General features: G+C 38.1%; 1 protein-coding gene and 1 long non-coding RNA gene across 2 annotated transcripts in view; one reads left to right on the top strand and one right to left on the bottom strand.

The window, feature by feature from the left end:
- Positions 1 to 12,082, top strand: part of HDAC9 (histone deacetylase 9) — a 411,737-nt gene extending 399,655 nt beyond the window's left edge. Inside the window, exon 26 of the mRNA XM_019534292.1 lies at positions 5,091 to 12,082. Coding sequence (XP_019389837.1) covers positions 5,091 to 5,130 — 40 coding nt within the window. The 3' untranslated portion in view covers positions 5,131 to 12,082. The remainder of the gene's footprint in view (positions 1 to 5,090) is intronic.
- LOC109309520 lies at positions 3,528 to 15,702 on the bottom strand. The gene is made up of 2 exons (XR_002100938.1): positions 15,547 to 15,702; positions 3,528 to 4,229 (listed from the first exon to the last, which is right to left on the bottom strand). It is a non-coding gene; the product is annotated as an uncharacterized LOC109309520 (long non-coding RNA).
- Positions 15,703 to 17,040: the final 1,338 nt, after the last annotated feature.

Raw genomic sequence — 17,040 nt, forward strand, 5'->3', positions numbered from 1 at the left:
TATGCTTAATTCTTCGAAGGATTGGGAAAGGGCATGGGAGGACAAGACTGAAAACAGTGAAAGAGACATGTGAGATGTACTTAATGTGAACTGTAGAAGCTGCAGCTTCTTAAGAATAATTCTGGGTATCTTGGCTCCACTGAAGTCACAGGAATTTTATGTTTTTTTTTTTTTTTTTTTTTAGGAGACAGGTAAGGAGGGAGAAGGGTTCCAGATTTAGGAGCAGAAAGAAGGGGCTTTTTTCCTTGCAGGCTCATTCTTTTGTTTAGAAATGGTAGCTGTTTGCAGTGGACCATGGGAATGGTGAAAAGTTGAGGAAGATCTAGTGTCTAGCCAGCATAGGTTCTGCAAAGGAAAATTGTGTCTTGTTAAGCTCTTGGCAAAGTCCTGTACAGGAATCCACTAAGGAAATTGGGTAGCCATAGGGTGAGAAAGCAAATACTGTAATGGACTAAAAACTGGCTAAATGATAGAAAAAAAATGGTAGAATTAAATGGCTGATTTTCATCTTGGTAAAAAATAATTTGCAAGGGTTTTCATGCTTTGAAAATGGATTCAGCGTTGTTGAATATTTTTATCGGTGATTTAGAATATGAAGTGAGGAAAGAGGTACCAAAATTTGCAGATGAAGAGTTTTAGGAGAGTCACTATCAGGGAGGACTGTAAGGGATTTCAGAGACTTAAACAAAAAAGGTGAATGGACAGCACGATGACAAATGGAGTCCAGTGTTCATAAATGCACAGTATCACATTCAGTTAAAACTGCCCTTTCACTTCATACACCTAAGTTAGATGAATCAGCTCAAGAAAGAAATATAGTCACTGTGAATAAATTAAGACCTCTGTTCGGCTGGCAAGCTAGTAAGATCATAGGAAGTACAAGGAATAGAAAGAATATGCCTTCATTAATGGTGCTATTGGTCACTGTTTCAAAAAATGGTATTGGAGAATGAGAGGTAGCTTCAGCTATGAGCAACTAAACTGATTAGGAGATGGAAAACCCAAATGAAACGACTGAAAGGTAAATTTTGGTAGGGAGATAAGTGAGAAGGGACATGATAAAAATGTGAAATAATGAAGTGAGCAGTGACTAGTGTTCCACAAGATCTTTTTAAGGGTTCTACAAAACATTAGCTGTCTTAAGTATGCAAATACCTACATATGACTCATAAGATGCACCCAGAAATTACAAATTGGATTCAATTGTGTCAGAAACACGCTAACCTGTTGTGATCTTTCTGAGTTCTTTATAACAGGAGAAATGATCTATTATTTTTCTGTAGTCAACTAAAAAAGAGAGACAGCTAAGAGCTGGCATTTTTCAAGGGGTCCCTTGAGTCTAAAAAGGTTGAGAACCACTGGTCTAGAGAAGGTAAATCAGGATCACCAGTTCTCCATGTCATAATGAAAGAACAATGGAACATTCAATAAATTAAAAGGTGGGGAATTCAAAAGGAAGTACTTTTTTACATAACACATACTTAAATTATGGACAGGAAGTTATTGAGGTCAAGACCTTCACACAATTCTGAAAGGAGCTAGATATTTATATAGATATCAAGAATATCCAAAGTTATCATTAATGAGAACACAAACATTTGAAAAGGATATTAAACCTTATTCTTCGTGAGTTCAGCCAGTCTCTCTTAGAGGTGAGGATGGGCCTTTTTGTGGGAGAGAGATATCCCACATTTGTCTTCTATAGGCTTTTTCACCTTCTGAAGTATCTAGCACTAATCATGGCTGGAGGTTGAATTGAATTTCAAGTCTGAGCCAGTATAGTAGTTTCTATGTTCTGTTTTATGATATAATGATGTGAGAATAAGTCAAAGGAAAGACAGATTAGTGAGCAGAGAGAGCAGATGAAGTGATCAAAGATGCAGGATAATATCCTTATGAAACACATGTATTTTCAATTTTTTTATGGACATCTCTTTCACATATGAAGTTGTATTAAATGTGTACATGTCTGTGTTCTCTCTGTTTGTTCCTTGCAAATATACTGAAGTCAGTGTTCTTCTTACATATAAAAGAAAAAAGATTTGGTTCATAAAAATCAGTAGAACAGAGGTTTTCAACATTTTTGGGTCAGTGTACCCCCAGGAGCTGGTCAAGAAGGAAGAAGTCCCCCCGGCAGCCAGTTGATGAATGGGGATGGGGGGCAGCAGCCAGTCAATGAACGGGGGGAAGGAGGTCCCCCAAGGATCGGCGGCGGTGGAGGTGCCAGTGGTGTGGTGGCGCCCACCGCCAAGTACCCCGTGAGGCCATCCCGAATACCCCTGGTTGAAAACCCCTGCAGCAGACTTATTAGGAACCTCTAAAAACTCATTTCTCTAATAACTTTCCTATACACAAAAATAGCATGACTGTTACTGTGTGATCTTTCAGTACTGTATATGAACATAAAAAAGAGAGTAATTTCTCCTTTACAATATCTGAAGAGTGGAAAGGTAATGGATCTGTGACCTGTCACTGGTACAGAATCTTATAATATTCATCCAGATCTGTTGGGGGTATAAATTTATGTTTGAGGGAAAGACAGGCACATTTATTTGGTAGGTGGCTTATCCTAAAAAATGGCAGCCATTGAAGATGAAAATATTTAGAAACATCCTCTGAAGATATAGATTAGTGGGCAGAGTGCAGGTTAGACAAATAAGAGTCCTGTGATAGGTCTTATGCAAAGCTTCTGTTCAGTGGTTCCTTCATTAATGGCTGCAGGTACTAGACAGGTGGAAGCTACTACGTTCTCCTGTTAATGCCATGTATACACCAACATAACTGCATTCCTGGGGGCCTGTGCTATGAAAAGCTTGTATGTATATCAGTAGTCTGCTGTCACACCCAAAGCTACCATCATAAGGTCATTTGTTTCTATACATTGCAAGTTTGATATATTTTCTCTCTGCCCTAGTTTATGTGCTGTCTATATAATCGCGACTCATTTTAAGTTCTTGTGATGAATGCATGTTTCCCATGGAGTAAGCTGTACATTTATGTTCTGCCATTGGGAATCAGTGCACCACAGTGAGTAATGAGCCATGGTGCTGTTGCCTTCACCAAGTGACTGGACTCTTTTCTTTTCCAGGTTGCAAAGGATCTGAAACTTTTAGAAACGCAAGTGAAAAGTTTTTTTTTAAAAAAAGAACATTTCCTTAAACATTTGTTTTCATTTTCCGATAAGTTTTAGTAGCCTCTACTTCATTTCAACTGTACCCCCATTCTGTGTCTGGCAAAGATCTTTCCATCTGCCTGGGGATTCATGCAACCAGTTTGACCTCACCCTGCTCCTGCCACCCCTTTCAACACATGTACACACCACTGTACATGATGGGCAGTGCATCATTCCAAGAGTTTTCAAAAAACCTGTTGCCTCTTCATTCTCATAAGCAGCAGTTACGGTTATGATGTGTACAAAGCCCTCCTCCATGTGGGACAATGGTAGGGAGTCATGTTTTATGGTTTAATAAAACTCAAAGAGAGTAGTGGTTACAAGACATCTTTTCAAATATCAGCATCTCACTCACTTTTTTTTTAGTAGAATGGAGAGACTAGCTCAAAGTTATAGACTAATAACATGCATACAATTCTTTAAAGATACACTGCTGCATTTTCATTGGAGTTGAATGAAATAAAATCCAGATTCTGTTGAAAGTTTTCTAGCTTCCTCGCTGAAGAAGCCATGCAAGAACTATGCAAGCCTTTATTAATTAATTTTCTAGGGCTTGCATGTGTCAGTGCTTCCTGGCAGAAGTTTTATTGAATCCAAACATTAAGTAAGATTCACGGGCGCATGTCTATTTCTTTTTTTCTCTTTTCTTTTTCTTTTCTTTTCTTTTTTTTTTGCTTTCGTTTTGCTTTCTCATTTTCAATACAACTTGAAATGATTTTTAAAAATGAGGGTACAGACTTGGTTTTGTCTTTCAAATAATATCTTAGGGGGAAAATGGTTATTTCCAAATTCTTAAACTTTTTTACAATGTGTTTTTATGTGTAATCTTGGGTTATAAACAGATGTCTCCTTTGAGGTAGTCCTGATTGATCTGAGTCAAAACTGTGGACAAAAGATGAGCGGCACGGCCCTTTACATGCACAGACCTTCCAAGCTGCATTGCTGCTGGAACAAGTTTGTCCTTGGAATGAATGGCAATTAACTTGAATGAACTGCAGTTGGTTTAAAGAGTACACAGCATTGTTGATGCATTCTATCTTGGGTGCTTCATGGGTACCTAAAAGTAGAAAAATAGGCCTGAAGGATTGGTAGGATCCCAGGACAAAAGGCTTCTCTTAGGAGAAATGGGACACCCTTTGAGAACCCCTATCTATAATTATTAGAGGCTGACTGACAAATGGGCAGATGCTTGACCGGTATGTACTGTTAGTTGTTTTTGAGTTATGGCAGCTTACATCAAGTGTCTGTCTGTTCCATTTTATTTGCTCACCGTACATCTTTAACAGTCCAGTTGCCTAAGTTGAATATCTCCCAGATGATTTCTAATAAAGGATCTCTGTATAATCTGATTATGCATTATTAATGGATACCTTCTTTATGGCAGTGATCTGCTAATCAAATTCAGAATTAGTGCTCAGACATTGCAGGCAGGCAGGCAGGCAGGCAGGCAGCCAATGTAGTTATGAGAGCACGGAAACAAAAATCAGTGGACTGGTATGGTAGTCTTAGAAGAAATTTAGCTAAGTACCAGCTATTTGGTTTGAATAGTATGGTCCTGATTGAAAAGATATATATAAAGTTGCAGATGCTTGTAAAATAAAAGTATCACAGCTAAATTTTTCATTAAATTATTTGAGTCTGCTGACACAAAACGTGTACATTTCTGAACCTAAAGTTATACAATATTCAGACATATTTTAATATAAACAGGAACATTTGCAGTGATTGCTTGGATTTAAATGTTTTTCCACTTGACATTTGTTTATACTTCCTAGGAAAGAAACTCTATTTATGGATAACTGAATAACACAAATAAACATCAGAGAGAGTTGAAAAATCAGCTTTGATTATGCATGAAAATCTACAATGTCATTGTGTACTCTTGTGCCGTATTCTGATTGCCTGTTTATTTTTACAGAGCTGCTGGCGAGCCCATGGAAGAAGAGCCAGCCTTGTGAAGTGCCAAGTCCTCCTTGATATTTCCTGTGTGTGACATCATTGTGTATCCCCCCAAAGCACCCTCAGACATGTCTTGTCTGCTGCTTGGGTGGCACAGATCAGATGGAACATAAACACCGGGCACAAAACTCCGAACAGCAGCTTCACTTGTTCTTTGGATGGACTTAAAAGAGCCCCAAAGATTCCTTAAATGTAACCACTACAATTCTAAAGTTACAGTAAACCAGGCTTGGGAGAAGGAGCCTAGAGCATGCTTTTAATATGCTATGTGACCCGCTCACTGACATAAATTGTGGAATAGAAAATGTTACAATATTCTACATGCCAGATTATTGATAGCCACAAGAATTGCAACAGCCAGCAAAATTTTGGGCAATCTCCATGAATCATTCTTTCTGAAACACCTTTATGGGGGTACTTTTTTTCTCAATATGTTAAATTATTAATATAATTTGTTTTCAAGGATCAGTAAAATGCATTTATGGCTATGCCGTGCCATTAAAAAAAAAAAAAGTTATACTAAATCCTTGCTTGGAGCAATTAAAGATGTTTAAGATGAGAGAATTTTCATTACAAAGAAAGCATTCCTTCCTGTACTTTAAAACCTCCAAAGTACTGAGCTTAGTGGTGCTTTATTTTATCCTTTTTTTTGTAGAAAGATACCCCTGTTTAATGTATTATTTTATATCAACAGCAACACAGTTAAGATCCTCTGAAGTGAGCAACTGTCTGCCTTTTTAAAAACTGCTGCACTCTGTGTAGTTGACAGTAGCTCTCAGCATATGTGCAGCAAAGACTCTGAAAAAATGGATGACTTTTCAAATGTGTTTTTAGTTTGTTCTGAAATGTTTCTGCATTCTGACTTGAAGAAGAGAACACTCAAGTATCTGTGTGCAGCTCATTTGAAGCTCAGGTGTTTCTGCAGTGGTACGGTAGTATGTTGGGAGTATATTTTATAGGTTATCATATGAATGCAAATTTCTTTTTTGTTGTACAGACCCACAGGATTTGGCTTGCTAAAAATGTTCCAAAGGGTTCAATTTCTATTTTAGATCCTTCAAATGTAACAAGGTTTTCTTGAAAAATGACATTATAACTATTTAAAGTAATAGTTCCAAATGTAAGGTGGAGTTGTGCCTTTAGCTGATAATGAATGCTTAAACTATTACACATGTTGCCTTACTGTCAGAGGAAGAAATGGGGAGAAAGACATTTCTTTAGAGTACTTTAAATGAACTCAAATTGTGATATAGCCAGGATTTTTTTGGTTGGTTGGTTGGTTTTTGTTTACATTTTTCCCATGTAATGAACCCTGGGAGGTGTGTTACCTACATTAATGTGCAGTACAGTATTTGATAGCTGGCCTAGCTTTTGAAAGCAAGGATGTTCATTTTTTAATATATATTTTCCAAACTCAAAGGGATATATTAAAGCCATAAGTGAAGACTGTCATGCTTTTTATTCAGAAATCTGAAAGAAACCTTAATTAAAACAAGATTTTGGGGAAGGCCATGATATGAAAGATATGGAACAATATGGTTTTAGTTATAAGGGGACTCAAACCTGTAAATCAAAGATGAAAGATTTCACTCAAATAGAATTATATAATTCTCTTTTGTTATGCAGTCAGACTAGATTTTTCATGCATTTGGGTTTGTTTATGATTACCATTTTAATTTTAAAGACTTTTATGACTTACGCAGAAACTCCCTAGTACAGCTTAGAACTTTGAGGCAGTCTTTGAAATAGGAAATCTGAAAAGGAATGTAATTTCCCATACCATGAAGTAGGCTTTTATTTTGAAAGGATTCTATTAAATGGAGATAGACTGTCTGTTTAAAAAATAAAATAAAATTCTACCCACATTTTATGAAGCAAATCATGTCTGCTCAGCTAATGCAAATACTTCTAACGGGCTAAATTCATTCCTGGTGTAGCTCCCCACAGTGGAATTACGCCAAAGCTAATGTGGTCCACTGACTTCAAGGGGGCTACTTGCATAAAGAAGGCAAATAATTTTTGATTCTGTACTTTCTCAGGACCTCACAATGGCATTTTTACTTGTCACTTACTGCAGTTTTCTGGCCATAATCAAAGAAATATTGCTTCTAGGAAACCAAGGACTTCAGCTGTCAGTTGGGTAATTTTAAAAGTTTTTCATTGTATGAAATAATGTATTATAATATTTTAATTAGATACACAGTTAGGGAGCTTAAAAATGATCTCACTAATGCAAAATCGGTGTGTCTTTTTCTAACCTATATAAAAATGAGTACAAGTTGAAATTTGAAAACTTATTGAACTTTACTAATTTAATTCTGTATTTGGGGGGTGGGGTAACGCTTATGCATCATCTAAGTCAGTCTTCTGTTACTGGATTTGGTTACTCCAAGAGAATTTGGAATAACTCACATTATAAAGTCAGTCGCTTTCATGCATTTGCACAGATACACATCCCTGTACGAGACTGTAAACAGTTGGATATAGTTAGAGTCATTTAGATAAACAAATGGGCAGAGAAATTGCACGTGAGATTGCATGCCTGCTCTTGTTGCCTCTGAAGTCAAGAGCAAAATTCTCATTGAGTCAATGGATGGGGGCCCTATATTTTAAGTCCAGAGTACCGTTATTTTTTTTACTGTATCATTAAAAGATGCAACAGGACTCTTTGGGAAGTGACTGAGGGTGTAGGGAGAATATCAGTACTTTCTCTTAACCAGGGCTTTTTTGAGAGGGCAGGTTCAGTTGCAACTGCTTTCTTCTCAATTTTTTTTTTTAATTTCCAACAATAGCTCCCTGTGGATTGCTCTTAGAATCTCTCTTATTGCAGCACTGATTTTAGCTGGTGGTCAATAACCCACACATATCCTTACAAACGTTTGATTACAGCTAAGACAATTTCTCAATATCCAAGTTCAGACATGTAGGAACTTATTTCAGAGGAACAGCTGATTCTTCCTTTGGACTTCAGCTGGACTTAGATGTGATCTGAACCTCTCCAAATCTGGTTCAGGTATCTCAATTTGTCCATTAAAAAATTAAGACACTTATATCAGGTTGATTTTGAAGAACTGGGCTTAAATAGCTACACAATGGAACATGAACATAAACATAATAAGCAGGTTTGGGGTAGAATCACAGGTTCCTCAGCTCATCCCCAGCCAGCCATTCCTGTTGGCAGCAAATTCTTGCTTCAGATGGGAGGGTTGGTAGAAAATACAGATTAGAAATTCCAGCTTTGAAAAACATATAGAGAGGCTATCAGGGAGCATGCACATAAGGTTGTCTTTCTCCATTAAATGCTTCTGTCTGGAGCGGTGTAGAACCATTGGTGAATGGTGACCTTTCACAGCTCCTTGTAGCCCAGTATATTCTGTGGCTCATTTTCAGACTGCGCATGTAGGCACTTCATGTGTACTAATTTGTTATAGTATACTATAAAGTGTTGTTATTAGGGGTATGCTTCTCTGATTCCTCCTCATGCAATATTTCTATGAAAGTCATCAAAATTAATGGGAATTCTACCAGTGTAAGGATTTCAGGATTAGTCCTTTGCTGAATTATGTACCTCCCTAATTTTCCTTCCAGTGAAAGTGAAATAACTAACTCCAGGCCAAGGAATCCCAAAAATCCACTAACCTGTCTCCCAGAAAGCTAACAAAATAAATAGAGAATATATATACAACACTTATGTAAGCAAAGATGACTTTTTCTTTATATTGCAAAAAAAAAAAAAATCAGCAAAACAGCTAACTGAACAAGGTGGCAAAATTACTCTCTGGCTAGAGTATCTTATATTTTATATAATATCTTGTCTGAGTTCAGGCTCTTTCAGAAGCTGGAGAAGAAATATTAGAATGGTTTTGCTGCAGCCAATGCCGGAGGTAGTGTAGAGACCAAGAATGTGGAGGCTAACTTGTTTGTGTAGACAGACAGAAAGACTCTGTCAGGGCAATCTGTCTGGAATAGGGAACCAAAGGGAGGAGGCAATAAGGGTAATAAGATATTTAACTTCGTTTTGACTTCCAGTGGCACCTAGGCAATAACTGTCATTTTACCCCTTGGAAAATTCCTCCTCACCATCTCCCCCTCCCTCCCACCCCAAATTTCTATCATGTATAGGTATAACTAGATACAATGCACCTTAAAATGTAACTGGTGTAATCATACATCTTATCCAAGATACAAAAGCCTTTAGGGGAGATACTTTCTAACATGAGCGTTGTAGGGGACATGGAAGCTTTTGCTATAGTGGCCTTTCCAAAAAATCTGTAATAGTACACAGTTGTTTTATTTTAAAAGGTCACCCATAGAGCCTTGTGAACCACTAAGTTTTTGGGGTTTTTTTGTTTTTGTTTTTTGCAGACTCCATATGGAAGTCTAAGTGAATGGGTATATAAGGAAAACCTGCTGGGAAAGAATTTCTCTTAAATAGACCCTGTGCTACCTGCTTTTTATCCAAAACTTGGAACTGGGTTGCTATCTAATTATGGCTTGAGCTCCTAGTTTTTCATTTTATTCATTTTGTTTTGCATTTTAACTATAATTTTAGTTTTCAAAAAAATCTGCCCGTTCTGGCAGATGTCTCTGTACTTTGTGTGGAAATGAAAATGGCCTCTCTCTGTCACTTCTAGCAGCAATTAAATGCTTAGTTTGTAACAGATCCAAACTGGAATCAGTATTTTATTAGTAAGATTTAGCTGCCTGTCTGCTGATTGTCAAAAAAAAAGAAATTGTGACTTTGGAACTGACATTCCTCTGTAACCTCAAAAATTATCCATTTTGGTCCTAGCAATATAATATTTTCATTTGATCCAAAAAGGAATTTTGTTCCATGGCAGCTTGCTACCAGCTTTAGGCTCCAATAAGTTATATATTACAAAAAAAGAACTAAATACAAAAAGAGCTTTCCAGTAAGTATGGCATACGTTGTACATACTACCCAGTCCCTCCTTATAGTGATGTGTTCTGTAGCTCAGCATTCTGGGACAATTTGTAGTGATATATAGATTGTTCTGCATTTGAAGGTACTCAGGTTTCATTTTTGGATTTTAATCATTAAACTGTGGGTCAAGAGGTATAGTACTGGAAGTACATGTTGTGTGTGTAGGGTCCAGAGACCCATTAACCATAAATCCAAGAGGACTGACACTATATTCAGTGAGGCAGAAGGCAGGATAGGGTGGCATCTTATAGACTAACTTGTTTAGAGAAGCATGAGCTTTCGTAGGCTAAAGACTACTTTGTCAGACACTATGAATGCAACTTGTAGAGAGCAGGGGTACTAAAGAGAGAGGAATAAATACAATACTGAAAGTAGGGAAAGGGGCACTGTTGAGAGAGGGAAAGGTGGGTCAAAGAGAACAAAAGGGCTTAATAAAGCAGTTAACCCATTGAAGGACATGGGGGTTATGAAAGTTAGTCCAGGTAATGGGATAAGAATCTAGAGTCTCTCTTGAGCCCATACTTAAAACAATCCAGTATGTGGATAATTTCTCTTTCAAGAATTTCCCATTTGAGTTGATTTTTAAAGGTTTGGTGTTTAAGAAAAGTTACTCAGTGGCCAGGTAGGGAATATCTCGCAAGATCAGGTGCTCTGCCACAGGCTTTAATATCTTTGTGGAACTGATGTCAAACCAATATCCATTCAGTCACATAGGGATTGATTGCTCTGTCTGTCCAGAAGTAGGGGCACTGTAGACTGGTGATGGCATGATATTGAAAGAAGAGTTAGTGAATGATGTTATAGTCCAAGTGGTTTGTTCTAATGATATTGTGGTCTGCATTGATAAAGCTGGCTGGATCTGCTGCAAGACTTAGTGGCTTGGTGGGAACAGGAGTTAAGTAGTCTGGAGAGTTGCTGGAGAGATGTTGTTTGAGATGGGGGCTGCCTAAAAGCCAGAACAGGCTTTTCCTCCAAAGCTGTGAGAAGTGATTCCTTACTAAAATCTCCAAATACTTTTCCCTAATTTAAAGTACTCCCAGTGGTATTTCTGAATATCCAGTGGCTATGGGCACCTCTGCAATAGCAGACTTGTATGATATCTGATTCAAAATCCATTGGTAACTACCCTTCAGTGTCTGTTAGATGAGATCTGTAAAGCAGAGATCAAGCTACTTCGGGATCAAACATGCTTGAACTTTGAAAAAATTAGTTCCAGATTCAGATCTGAATTCAGCAGTCTGGATGCATTTCTAATATGAAATGCCATTTCTGCCTTCAGTAGAAATATGGGCAAAAGCACACTGACACATATCAGAATATTTTAATGGGCTTTTGATAAAGTCCTGTAATCATAAGGTGTGACTGACTGACTGACTGAAGAAACTCTTTTCATCCAACCCTCTTTGCTACTCTATTTATAGTAATTTTAAACTACCTGTTAAAATAAATAATGCAATAGAAAAGCAAAAAGCAACACCTAGTACAATCATGCTTCAAACTTTTAGAGCAAACTTGATGCTATGGGTCTCACCAATGCCTCTTTCTATAGGGATGCAGAGTTGAAATGTCTCTTTTTATTTCAAATTGATGTTTGCTACCTGTTTCTATAATGAAAACAGTCTGTTGTTCTCTGTGCATTAAAAAGTTTATCTATAGTTTGTCTTTCCAGCTTCACTAAACTAGAGCTGCTGAGAAAAACATACAATGCCAAACCTGTTTCTAAAGAGTATGGTGTCAGTGGGATCAACCCAAAAGGGCAACATTCTACAATAAAAGGTCAATATTAATATTGCTAAGAGGAACATGTGAATTGTTGTTATTATTCCCGATACATTTTTGTATCTGAAAGTATCCAATGAGTAATTTTAAGTAATACTGTGTTCCAAAAATTTATTGGATATACATATATAGGCACTGGACTAGTGTGAAGTAGTCTTCAATCAAGTTGTAAAAATTCCCTTTGTCTTGTGTTTTGTATAATTATTTGGCTATAGTCTTGTCCTAGTATGAATAAAAGCTATTTGAAATAAGCATCTGTGATACTCTGCTCTATTTTTTATATTAAAAACCTGGCTTAAATACAAGTTCAGCATCTGAACTTGCCACCCTGGTTGAATCATAGGAATCTGGCTATTAAACCATAAAGGGTGGAGTATCATGAAGCTTGAGTGCATAAAAATAATGAACCACAAATGTTAACATAAAAGTACTGTTATATGATAGACCAAAACCCACAGAAGGCAAAGAAACTAAGAGGTGAGTTTGAAACACTAGCCTCATATTCTGTGCTTAATTTAGCCTGTTGTTCTGAAATGTTCAGACCATATCACGGCCCCAGTCATCACCCCCCCCCGAAACTACGCACTAGCACATGCACTGGCTTGAAACCACTTCTGTACCTAGTTTCTTTTGGGAGAAATACACAGTATATTAGTACAGCTTCAAACAGTGTGCTAAAGTGCTACCACAGTATCTGAGGTCATTACTGTACAACCACATCCGGATACAGAACACATTGGAATAATCTTACTCGGAATACATTTTAATTGCAACTCTAAAAGCATCCCCTGAATTTGCAGCCTGTTAGAGCTCACAAATTTGAAATGGCTAGTAGGCTACATAATCATCACCCAGTTTGCACATGAAAATCTCAGTGTGCCTGCACAAACACAGGGCAATTTCAAGGGTCAGCTTTGTAGAAAAGAGATCTTTCTCTATGCTTTTAGCTTCAACCAGTTCCTCAAGCCTAAATGACTTTTTATTTTTTAATTACCATGTTGAGGTGGAAAAAAAGCATGGCCAGTTTGCTTCATTAAATATCTAACTGTTCACAAATATTTAGACTTGTAGCACTGCGATTTACAAGGCATATATTAAAATATGTTCTATACCTTCAATGCTGATCTACCTAATCTATCTACCTGCCCCTGGTTTGTCTGTTGATACTGCTGTGATAAAGTACAGAGCTGTGTGATAAATTGCATTCATCATGTGCTTTTAGCACTTTTACCTGCACTTTGTGCATTTAACCATCTCCTCTGAGACTACTGCTGGCATTCCACATTTCTGAGAGGCTTCTGGCAGATACAAGTTTTGCTTTAAAGTCAACCTGTCACTGAAACGTCCCCATAGTTGCAAAGTGAGGCAAGCCTGGGCAGGCCTGGTGGGATAAAGACACCTCTGGGGATCTCCTGTGGATTGGTGGGAATGTGCTCCTTCATGTTTCTATTCCCATATCCTACCCTTCTTCTTGGAGACGTCCTGATGAAGACATTTTTTTCCCAGCAGTGGCAAACCACTGACAGCTTTGAAATGGGGGGAAAGAGGTGATTAGCTCCTTGGTTCTTGTGTGAGGGAATAACTTGGCCATACTGTCCTTCTCAGTTGGAGTGAGAAGAAACAGATTTTTGAATGCTGTGCAAATATTAAACTGATCACCTTGTTTTTGTAAGAGAAGGAGAAACATATTTCCTTCACTGGCAATGTGGCCTTGGTGGCATGAGTGATTCTATCATTCCTACAGGCCACGAGGAGGTTTGAAGAATAAAGGACATGGGATTATTGGGAACAGGAGAGTCTCCCTATGCCTGAAGGGTGATTGCTCCCGAAAGCTTGCTAAGAACTTTTTTCCAACTACTCAGTTGTTCTAATAAAAGATATCACATGTGCTCAAAGAACCTTGTCTGCCATGGGATTCTTGTGGTAGCTTTCCCTTAGAAATAGCTTTACTATAAAAATAGGCCATATTTTGTCTAAACCTAATTAAACAGAGGAGAATAAGGTTACAGCATGAGGTGTGGGCACTAATGTTTTGTGAAGGTATTAGTTTGTCTGTTTGCCCACAGATTGTAACTCCTTGGGTGCATCGACATGTGAAATTAATGCAATGCAATAAACGCCAGAACAGTTTGCACTGGAAAATTGCTCCTGGGTGCAGCAGCTACTTGTGCACCTGGGAAAGCAATAATTTGAGCCAGAGCAGAGAAGGCCTCTGGCTGGCTGGACTCACTGGGAGCAATGTAGGCCTGCAGTCAGCATCTACATGTGCATCTTGGTGCAAAGAAGTACTTCACCATAAGATAGTACTGCCCCCAAGAGTACTATCCTACAGTGAAAATAATTAGTTTACTGCATCCTATACCAGCGCACATGTAGACTTTTATGCTTTACTGCAGAGCTGATTAGTCTACTCCTGAGTAAAGTGCATGTGCAGATGCACCTCTTGGCTCATGGATTACCTCTTCTCCTGTCACTGAAAAGTTCCCAAGAAATTATGATGAGCAACAACAGCAGCACTACATACAGCAACTCGGTGGTGGCAAAGTAGATAAGGTACCTTGCTACGGCACCAGAGATGTAAGTTTGACCCTTACTTTGGACTCATGTTGATAGCTGCCACCATTGATGAGCCTTCATCAAAATAATCTGAGGGTCTACTATGCTCAGGCAGTTCTTCAATATATGTATATATATTTCTTAATATACCAGCCTGTTTTATATTGGGAATGTCTTAAATTATCTGACAATATATGACATTGGTCTACATTTTAAGTCCTTTTAAATACTTTGAGGCAGGAACTGTCTTAGTTTTCTATCTGTGGAGCAGTTAATGACTGAGGTTTCTAAGTGCTAACATGGTGTAAAAACAATAACAATGCATTTTGAAAATGTGTTTTAATTAGTGAAAATATCGTCCTTTGTCCTTAGAACAGTTTTAATCTTTGTTTAAGGGAATCCAGCTATGACAAGCACAGGGAAGTTGCACAGTGTCTAACCCTGTGCACATCTAGCAAGCTTTTAGACTGGGCAAGGTGAAAAAACCCACATCTCACAAGCCCAGTTGGCAGTAGGAATGGACATAAAAGTAAGTGGGATAAGCAAACCCCCTTCCCCTTTCACAACATTTCAGGAATAGGAAGATTGAAACACCATTATTAACACTTACCTCTTTGTTACTGTTGATGGTGATGTGTTCATTCAGTGAAATTGCCAAGGTGTAAAGCAAGGTGGAATTTGGCCCTTGGGATGGAAATCCAGGACCCATGCTCCTCCTCCATACCCCTTAGCATACACACACACACATGCACACACACACATATACCCACACACACTTTATGCCCCTTTTTTCTTACTGCACTTTAGAGGCAGATTTATCACTGTGTCAGTGTGCTCCAGCTCTTGCCGGGTGCTTAGCAGCAAGAGGAGTTGTTGAGGTTCAGAGTCCCTGTGCTTTGCCTTTGCACAGCAGAACAAGCATATCAGAAGTCAAATAGAGCCTTCTCATTTGGCAAAACTGAATCATAAAGTAGATTGTATCTTCACAATAACCATATGGGAGACAATTTTGCTTCTATTGTTACAGATGGAAAACTTAGTGAATTAAGTTACTTGTCCAATACCATGCAGTTAGTTTGCAGCTGATTTAGGAATCAGCTGAGTTGAACTCCTAAAGCCTTATCCTACAACTCACCGGTCCGAGAGACTAATTTTCTTCTCCAGTGCATTGCACTGAACAAGGAGTACAGCTTTCTTGTGTCTTTAGATGCTGACTGCTCTTCATTTTCTAATTTTAGCTCCCCCTTTCAAAGCCTCTAGCTCTCTGTGGTGGCCAACTGCTAACTGGAACATTACTAAAGAACAAAAACATTTTTGAAGAAGAATGTTAGAGCATATAGAGAAGACGTGGGATTTTTATGAATCATATCCTGTAGTTTTCCTGGGGGTTTTTTTTCTTACTACCTTCAGGAAAACCAAAGAGAGTTATTTGGGCTTGTATACAAAACATAGGAACAAACTAATCAAATGCAAATGAATTAAAAACAAACAAATATTTCTTTTGCATATTAGATGAGTAAATTGGTGTGGCTTAAATTTAGATTGTGAAGCACAAGAAAATATCAGTAAATATGCATTAGAGTTTAATAAAAGTTGTTCAAGTCTCCCACCAGGTTACCAGGGCTTTTGGAAGGAAATTGCCTTGCAATGTCATTCTAAGTGTAAATATGAACTTGATTCCTCAATAGACAGCATTGCTGTTCCTGCCTTAGTTCCCCTGTCCTGCCATCCTCCATTATGGGCAAATGGGAATATTCCCCACAAAGCCACTAATCCTGCTTCCCCATAAATATGTTGCACAGGTGTTACAAACCCCAAACATTTGTAAGTCAGGCCCCAGATTCATAGAATTGACTTTAAATATATGAAATGTTTTTCCCAAAAAATTGGGGAGTCCTTCTGGGTTGAGCTTCTTGTGCAGTTCACAACACTGCTTGTGTTTTTCAAGCAGTTTTCATAGACATGAGGCTTTTGAAATGACAACTGAGCTTCTTGCCTACTAATGTGAGCCCAGGAAATGGGGCTTAAAAAACAAAACAAAAAATGTGAAAAATCATGAGAGCAACAGAGGGGAAGGAGAGACTGTTTGGGGGGGAATGAGGAAAAAGTTAGAGCCAGATATATATCTCCCCCAGTCTGCTGACAAGCAGGTTGCTGACCCAGAGTTGTGCAGGAATTAATCTGTACCTGATACAAAACCTCCTTTAGAGCCTTTCCTTGGGTATGCAAGCAGAAGCAAATTACAGGGAGTTAAAGAGGATGTGAATATCTAATTGGTAGCCCTGAAGGAGGCTTGGTTTGACATCCAATCAGATGGTCCCTCCTAACAAGCTGATCTGCAATCTCTGTGACTCTGGGGGGGACAGAGACTTTTGTAGACATGGAAAAAAGGCTGCAAACCTGATCTATCAACTCACCATGCTTTTTAGGAAAGCAGCTAATGGAAATGGGAACTGTGGCCACAAACAGTTGGAAAAATATACTTCAGGCTGAGATTCAAAAGTCACAGTTTTAAGTCTGTTTTAGGCCACACTTAAGTAATGAACAGGCATATTGATCAAATGAACGTGACATTTATTCTATACTATATCAAACTGACTATAGTACATCTTTCCTATGCTGTTTTCAG

The sequence above is a fragment of the Crocodylus porosus genome, unplaced genomic scaffold (genome assembly GCF_001723895.1).
Source record: "Crocodylus porosus isolate Cpor-Errol unplaced genomic scaffold, CroPor_comp1, whole genome shotgun sequence".
NCBI classification, from domain to species: domain Eukaryota; kingdom Metazoa; phylum Chordata; order Crocodylia; family Crocodylidae; genus Crocodylus; species Crocodylus porosus.